Here is an 8571-nt window from a genome sequence, read left to right on the forward strand (position 1 = left end):
ATTTAAGTACGCTTATTTAAAGAAATTTATTCATATTTAAAGAAAGTTTAAAGTTGTGTTGTCTGTTTAAATTTTTTTTTTCTGGATTCTTGATTTAATACAAATGTTTTATCAAAAATGGTGGTAATCAAATGAAGGAATGAAACATTAACTTTTAAAATGTAATCAAATGAAAATGTAACTATTACTTCAATTTTTGGCCAAACAAAGTGCTGCACAATTACAATTAAAATTAAAACATGGAAGAAAAATGGTGTGATTATTCCTTAAAAAAATAAGATTTAATAAATGTATTATAATAATAATAATTATTCATTCTTACTTTGACAAGCACATTCTACTGTACAGTAGTAATATATTTCTGTCAAAATGTCTTGAACTTAAACGTGCAGCAAATGATTTCTGAGAAACGCTGTTGATATTTGAAATGACCAAAACAAACACGCTCCTACCCAAAAGGATCACACCACTATCTTGATAGCTCCGCCCCCAAATTCACAAACACACTATGCAGCAGGCACCTCCCCCATCATGAGTGGACATGCCTCTTACTGGTGACAGGCTAGAAGTGTGTTTGGTGCTCAATGCGATCCACTTTCAGCAGCGTTTCTCAGAAATCGCTTACTGCACCTTTAAACTGGCCTTTTATTTTGACAGGTTGTTTTGAAGACCTTTGAGTGTCTGTGTATAAAATATGACGATAGTTTTCTCAAGTGAAATGCTTGTGAAGTGATGCTCAGAGCAGCTCTAAAGATGAAGTTCATGTGTTCATGTCATAGTGAGACGACAGTAGCGTCATCGTGTGTATCAGATGGAACCACAACATTCATTCACTCAGAGACGTACAGAACATGCAAACTTTATATTTAAATAGCAGTCTTTTTGTGTTTTTATATTCACAGACACTAGTCAAAATTGCGATTTTCTAAAAAATCTACTGAAACTTAAAATATGAAAGAAAATTAACAAATAATCGAAATCATTTCTTTGAGACATTCTTTCAAAACGATTTAAGCCATTGAATTAGTTAATATTAAGTTAATTAAGTTAATATTAACTGACATACAGATAGTTTACAGTGTGTTTGTGTTCCGACTATCATGACAGTAGAGCTGTTGTGTCCTGTGTGTTACATCACATCAGTGTGTGCTGAAAACAGATGAACACAATCACACTGTTCACAGAACAAAAAATAACTACAGAGAAACAAACACAGAAAGTCTCACCTCAGCTGTGAGATGTAGGGCAGACACTGCAGGAATCCCTTCACTTCACTCTCTTCATCTGTGCAGTCTCTCAGCTCTACTGGTTTCTTCTCTGTTTGGAGTTTCAGCACTTCTAGGAGGATGGAGCTCTTTCTCTCTGAGAGATCTATGGTCCAGACTGCAGGAGCTGACTGATAAATTGGCTGTAATGCTGGAAGGACACTCCTGCCTGTTTGAGTCTCATAGTCCTTCACATGTGACCACAGATCCAGCAGGAAATCACACTGAGCAGCGTGACGGTTAGTATAGTTTTTCCTGCAGGGGAAAGATGTGTAGCTGCACATAGATGTGAACAGCTCAGTGTAATTTTCACCAGTCGTTTTATCAAACTCTGATGTTGAAATAATCAGATTCACTAGAAACTGGAAAGACCTTTTCTTCACATAGGGATCAAATCTGTGGAGATACAAATGTAAACACACTTCAATGTCTAGTGCTGGATAATATGACATATGGTAGCAGATTCATAAATACAACATTCATCTTTACAATATTAATAAAAAGATCATTAGGTTTATGACAGTGATCTGTATAATGACTCGATTGCTCATTGTGTTCTAAACTGCTAATCAGCGGTGAAGCCACCGGAAGTGTTTGAGCCGCCATCTTACTATTCCCTACAGCAGAGAGCATCATTGACTGACAGTCAAAAATCACCAGATTTGAAGCATAACAGTCACACAGAATTAGTTTTTAGGATATGTGTATGTAAATGAATTGTTATTTCAGATGTTATCTGCAATGTTTATGGTGTTTTCGGGCAGGTTAAGCGATATATTGAAATTGTTAAGGTGGGTGTGTGTCTGCTGTGCACTACCGACAGAGGAAACTGATACAACACAAATATATTTCTTTATGTATGTAATTAAGCAGGAAATATTAAACATGAACATATATCTGGTATTAGAATAAGAAATTAATTTGAATATACAAGAAATATTATGATAAAAGCCTTTGTTACTATATTGTACTATATTGTATTGAAATTCAAAGTTTGCCATGCATCATCATGGAAATAAAGCTTCGTGTCTTTAAGTCTGTACCACATGTAGTCAGCATTATTTCTCTAAATAAGTTATGATGCATGTATTTTATGTCCTGATTGAGCAACATCTATTTCACTCTTCAAGATCGCACAGTTTCTATGGTATTTTACTAGCATTACAGTTTCCATTGGAATAAAATGTTATGTTGAATAATAATGAATTTAACCAACATTTAAATCATTAACTGCCTCAAAATGCATGCTGTTAACAAAATCATTGTTGAAACATTTGCAGTTAGCCAACTGTATGAACAAAAACAATATAACAACACAACATAATTATATAAAGAGTGAGCAGCCTGTACAAGCTGAATTAAGGTATATGCACATATGTTACGCAGCATAAATCTTTCTTCAGATTTCAGAATGAGCACTTTGTCATGTGTAACACATATGTTGAAGATCTCGTCTGTCTGATGTTCATCGTGTTCATCTAATGTTTGTTACTGTAATGAATACGAAGGTAACTTTTTAATAAGCGGGGGAAATTCCTGACATTAAACAAATAACTATTTACGTGCTTAGGACATTTGTGTTGTAATAATCAGGGTTCTTACACCTTTTCCAAAGTCAAATTCAAGCACTTTTCAAGCATTTTCAGGGTGCATTTTCAAGCTTTTCCAGCACTTTACAACTGTGATAAGTTACATGTTTACACATATTTGAGTTCTTTACTTTAAATCAGAAGTTATTGAGCTATTAAAAACCACTTGTCTGGATTGCATTTAACATTGCATAATGTAAATATCCAACATAAAGTATATAAATGATAAAATAGAAAAAAATAATAATAATAAAAAAAAAAAATTACAGGGTATCTGCAGGGTTTTTAAATAAAATGTACGACTTATTAAGCATGCACAAATAAGGTAAACCGTATGAGTGGGGTAGGGCAATAGCTATGGTAACTTATTAAACCATAAAATGACTGCAAAAAACATGATTTGCAGTTTAGATACAGGTCTTCACAAATAGCTACAATAGAGTTTTACAAAGTGATAAACCTCACTCATCATAACAGAGAAATGATCTGTAGCTGCACACTGATGCTAGCAGCTCAATGAAATTCTCTCCTGTAGTTGTAACACACTTTGAAGCTGCAACAGTTAGATTCAGCAGAAACTGAGCAGCAGATTTCCTCTCATAACTGAAATCAGGTTCATGAATTCTGTGGAGACAAACAAAATAATCATGTTAATGTCCAGAGCTGGATAATATTAAATAGTGTACTGTAATATAAATGATCATAGTTGGTTTGTTTGTAAGCAGCCGAATGAAGAATGTTTATCTTTCTTTAAAATATAATCATAAGATTATATAAGTCTTTCATGGAGGTTTTTTTTCCTTATGCCTCTGGTTTCTAAAAAAATTAACCTGACTCTTAAAGAAAATAAATAATTTAATTAGTTTTTTTAAAGACACTCTTTTAAAAGTAAAGTCATTGAATCAGGTGATAAGAAGCTAAATCTCTAACAGACCGTTTCTAGACTGTGTTTGTGTGCTGACTATCATGAGAGTAAACTATCTACAGCTCCATTAAAGTGTCATGAATAATCTCAGATTTAAAAAAACTGAAGAAATGAGTGTAAAGCTGTGGAAAAGTGAAGAGTGTAAGAATATAAAGGGTGTGAAGAGTGGAGACAAATACCAATAAAACAGACTGTAGCAACTCATAATCTAAAAAAGTATAAAATAATAAAAAAGTATAAACAAGGCTTAAGATTTTAAAGGGTATGAAGAGGGGAGACAACTATCAAAACAACACAGACCATACAGCACACCCATTATAGAGTAAAGAATATTAAAATGTGAGTGGAGAAAAAAAAACACTGGACTTGGAGGCACTTTGTTATATTTTAAAATTACAAGCCGATGATGGAAGCATCAAAGCATCTTAGTATTAGAGACTACAAACTATCATGAACTAATCAAATGCAATTATAAAATCAAATACTATTAGTAATAGCTTTTCTGGAATTTTTCTTATGTTCAACTGAAACTTAATAAAATGTGAAAAAAAATCAATGTAAATCATTTCTTTGAACAGATCCAGCAGGAAATCACAGTGTTCTCTGATACACATCATCTTATACTCATCATCATCATCATCATCATCATCGTAACAGAGAAATGATCTGTAGCTGCACACTGATGCTAACAGCTCAATGAAATTCTCTCCTGTAGTTGTAACACACTTTGAAGCTGCAACAGTCAGATTCAGCAGAAACTGAGCAGCAGATTCCCTCTCATAACTGAAATCAGGATCATGAATTCTGTGGAGACAAACAAAATAATCATGTTAATGTCCAGAGCTGGATAATATTAAATAATGTACTGTAATATAAATGATCATAGTTGGTTTGTTTGTAAGCAGCCAAATCAAGAATGTTTATCTTTCTTTAAAATATAATCATAAGATTATATAAGTCTTTCATGGAGGTTTTTTTCCTTATGCCTCTGGTTTCTAAAAAAAATAACCTGACTCTTAAAGAAAATAAATCATTTAATTAGTTTTTTTTTTTAAAGACACTCCTTGAAAAGTAAAATCATTGAATTAGGTGATATGAAGCTAAATCTCTAACAGACCGTTTCTACACTGTGTTTGTGTGCTGACTATCATGAGAGTAAACTATCTACAGCTCCATTAAAGTGTCATGAATAATCTCAGATTTTAAAAAAACTGAAGAAATGAGTGTAAAGCTGTGGAAAACTGAAGAGTGTAAGAATATAAAGGGTGTGAAGAGTGGAGACAAATACCAATAAAACAGACTGTAGCAACTCATAATCTAATAAAGTATAACATAATAAAAAAGTATAAACAAGGCTTAAGATTTTAAAGGGTATGAAGAGGGGAGACAACTATCAAAACAACACAGACCATACAGCACACCCATTATAGAGTAAAGAATATTAAAATGTGAGTGGAGAAAAAAAACTTTCTTTAAAATATAATCATAAGATTATATAAGTCTTTCATGGAGGTTTTTTTCCTTATGCCTCTGGTTTCTAAAAAAAATAACCTGACTCTTAAAGAAAATAAATCATTTAATTAGTTTTTTTTTTTAAAGACACTCCTTGAAAAGTAAAATCATTGAATTAGGTGATATGAAGCTAAATCTCTAACAGACCGTTTCTACACTGTGTTTGTGTGCTGACTATCATGAGAGTAAACTATCTACAGCTCCATTAAAGTGTCATGAATAATCTCAGATTTTAAAAAAACTGAAGAAATGAGTGTAAAGCTGTGGAAAACTGAAGAGTGTAAGAATATAAAGGGTGTGAAGAGTGGAGACAAATACCAATAAAACAGACTGTAGCAACTCATAATCTAATAAAGTATAACATAATAAAAAAGTATAAACAAGGCTTAAGATTTTAAAGGGTATGAAGAGGGGAGACAACTATCAAAACAACACAGACCATACAGCACACCCATTATAGAGTAAAGAATATTAAAATGTGAGTGGAGAAAAAAAACACTGGACTTGGAGGCACTTTGTTATATTTTAAAAATACAAGCATCGAAGCATCTTAGTATTAGAGACTACTAACTATCATGAACTAATCAAATGCAATTATAAAATCAAATACTATTAATAATAGCTTTTCTGGAATTTTTCTTATGTTCAACTGAAACTTAATAAAATGTGAAAAAAAATCAATCAATGTAAATAATTTCTTTGAAACATTCTTTCAGAATTATTTAAGCCATTGAATCAGATAAAACTGTGTCAGACAGAATTTCTGCACTGTGTTTGTGTGCTGACTATCATGATAATGAACACTTAATCTACAGCTCCATTAAAGTCAAGTGCTGTTGTGTCCTGTGTGTTACATCACATCAGTGTGTGCTGAAAACAGACGAACACAATCACACTGTTCACAGAACAAACAATAACCACAGAGAAACAAACACAGAACTGCAGGAGCTGACTGATAAATTGGCTGTAATGCTGGAAGGACACTCCTGCCTGTTTGAGTCTCATAGTCCTTCACATGTGACCACAGATCCAGCAGGAAATCACACTGAGCAGCGTGACGGTTAGTATAGTTTTCACTGCAGGGGAAAGATGTGTAGCTGCACACAGATGTGAACAGCTCAGTGTAATTTTCACCAGTCGTTTTATCAAACTCTGATGCTGAAATAATCAGATTCACCAGAAACTGGAAAGACCTTTTCTTTTCTTTGAAAATCAAGCAGTCAAATCTGTGGAGACACAAATGTAAATATGATTTCAATGTCCAGTGCTGGATAATATGAAATATGGGAGCAGATTCAGAAAGAAAAAAAGGGATAAACAGATTAATCAAAATTTACAGGATTAGGGACTGTGATGAGGAGCAACATTTTAAGTTCTACACATAGCTCTACTAACAGCACTATTGGGATCATCATCAATTCAGTCAGTTTGTGAGATAAAAATAAAAATTGCAATAATTCTAACTGAGAAGGAAATAAGAAAACAAGACAAATCCAGAGTAATGTTTTCACATGAGACTCTCACCTCAGCTGTGAGATGTAGGGCAGACACTGCAGGAATCCCTTCACTTCACTCTCTTCATCTGTGCAGTCTCTCAGCTCTACTGGTTTATTGTTTTTTTTTCTCCTACAGGTGACTTCCCGGCCTCCGTACTACGCAGAACGAAATAATAATAATAATCATTATTATTATGACTGAAGTTTGATTTAACAACAAATCGAAATACGAAAAAAAAAGAAATTTTCTAATAGGCTAATAATAATAAATTTCTTTTTTTTTCGTATTTCGATTTGTTGTTAAATCAAACTTCAGTCATAATAATAATGATTATTATTATTATTTCGTTCTGCGTAGTACGGAGGCCGGGAAGTCACCTGTAGGAGAAAAAAAAACAATCCGTGCTCAGATTTTGCAATCCGTCCCCTCAGTTTATAAACCGTACTGTAAACCCTTCGTTTTAGGCAAGGGGAGGGGCGACAGTGGTTGCGCCCGTATTAACCGCTTTACGTCTCATTAGGGGAAAATGACAAACACCAACACCTGTGCTGCATTTCTAATGGAATCAATAAAGGTATGAGGTCTGTTGTTGTTGAGAGGGGGATTTGGTGTGCGAGTGCTGCTGAGCTTCTTGCCGAGACTACCGTGCCGGGACGTGTGCGAAGCGATTGGGAGGGATAGTTTGTAGCTTTGGGTTTCCCTAACTAAAGTTCGGCGGCCGGCGGTTGTTTTCCCGAACGCTGTACCCCGTGTCCGGTAGCGGGTAAGAAGGCCAGCAGCCCATTATCTGCCTTTATGATTTATTAAATTGTGTGTATCTATGAAGTGTCTTATTCGCCGGGGAGTCCTGGTTTAATGTGATTGATTAATTGTTGCCGGTCCCCCGGCGCTTGTGGGTGTGGGTGGGTGTGGGTGGGTGGGTGTGTGTGGGTGTGTGTGGAGGGGTATTAGGGCAGGTTCTTATCTTTTATGTGCCATTGTTCCTGTTTTATATTGACGACGGCTTAGTAGTTAGCCAGAGTGGTTTTGGCACGTAGTGAGTGCCCTTTTTGGGGTGTATTGAAGTGTGATTCAACTGATGCACTTATGGATTTTTGTACCTTTGGTGTTGGCTGTGTAATGAAATTGACTGCTTACTTATTCTAGGTAACTTTTGATGATCAAATGCACTATTAACCATATGTGACACCCATCTTAACCTGCTGCTTTGCCCTTTTGAGGTTCTAATATGATTTTCATTATTGAAATATATATTATATATTATTGTATAAGAATAAAAGCTATATTTGTATTTATTAAGGTTGTGTGCTTGAGTCTCCTTGGCTATTGATGCCCAAATAATTTATCTTGTCCAGGCAGGAACCTGTTTTGGTCTCCTTTTACTCCTTTGACTTTTATTGGAGTGTTACAGTACTCACGAATTCTTAAACTGTTCCCTCGGTTTAACAAATCGTGCCCACGGATTAATAAACCGTACCCACGAATTTCCAATCCATGCTCAGATTTTTTAACAATACCTTCGGTTTTTGAATCCGTTCCCACAAATTAATAATCCGCGCGCACGCTTTCGCAATCCGTCCCCTCGGGTTTGTAAACTGTACTCACGGATTCATGCAGCAAGCTCCTATCTACATGTTAACAAATCATATTGTTTTATTGCATATTATTATGTGGAATAGGCCTACAGCAAATAGTCTTAAGTGATTCTCTATCAGTTGTAACGGTACGAGGTGGAATACAACGATTTAATAAGAAAGATGTGCATCAAAATCTTTGTGATAAT

The 8571-nt window shown here is 34.6% G+C and overlaps 1 protein-coding gene across 1 annotated transcript in view; it reads right to left on the reverse strand.

Annotated features, from left to right (window-relative positions):
- Nucleotides 1–1226: 1226 nt before the first annotated feature.
- The window catches only part of LOC107564376 (uncharacterized), a gene marked incomplete at its 3' end in the record, with an annotated part of 75436 nt that continues 68091 nt past the window's right edge, over nt 1227–8571 (reverse strand). Inside the window, 3 exon segments of the mRNA XM_016249438.1 lie at nt 1227–1471; nt 4358–4583; nt 6816–6873. Coding sequence (XP_016104924.1) covers nt 1227–1471; nt 4358–4583; nt 6816–6873 — 529 coding nt within the window.

Source organism: Sinocyclocheilus grahami, unplaced genomic scaffold (assembly GCF_001515645.1).
Source record: "Sinocyclocheilus grahami isolate Dianchi unplaced genomic scaffold, SAMN03320097.WGS_v1.1 scaffold927.1, whole genome shotgun sequence".
Taxonomy (NCBI): domain Eukaryota; kingdom Metazoa; phylum Chordata; class Actinopteri; order Cypriniformes; family Cyprinidae; genus Sinocyclocheilus; species Sinocyclocheilus grahami.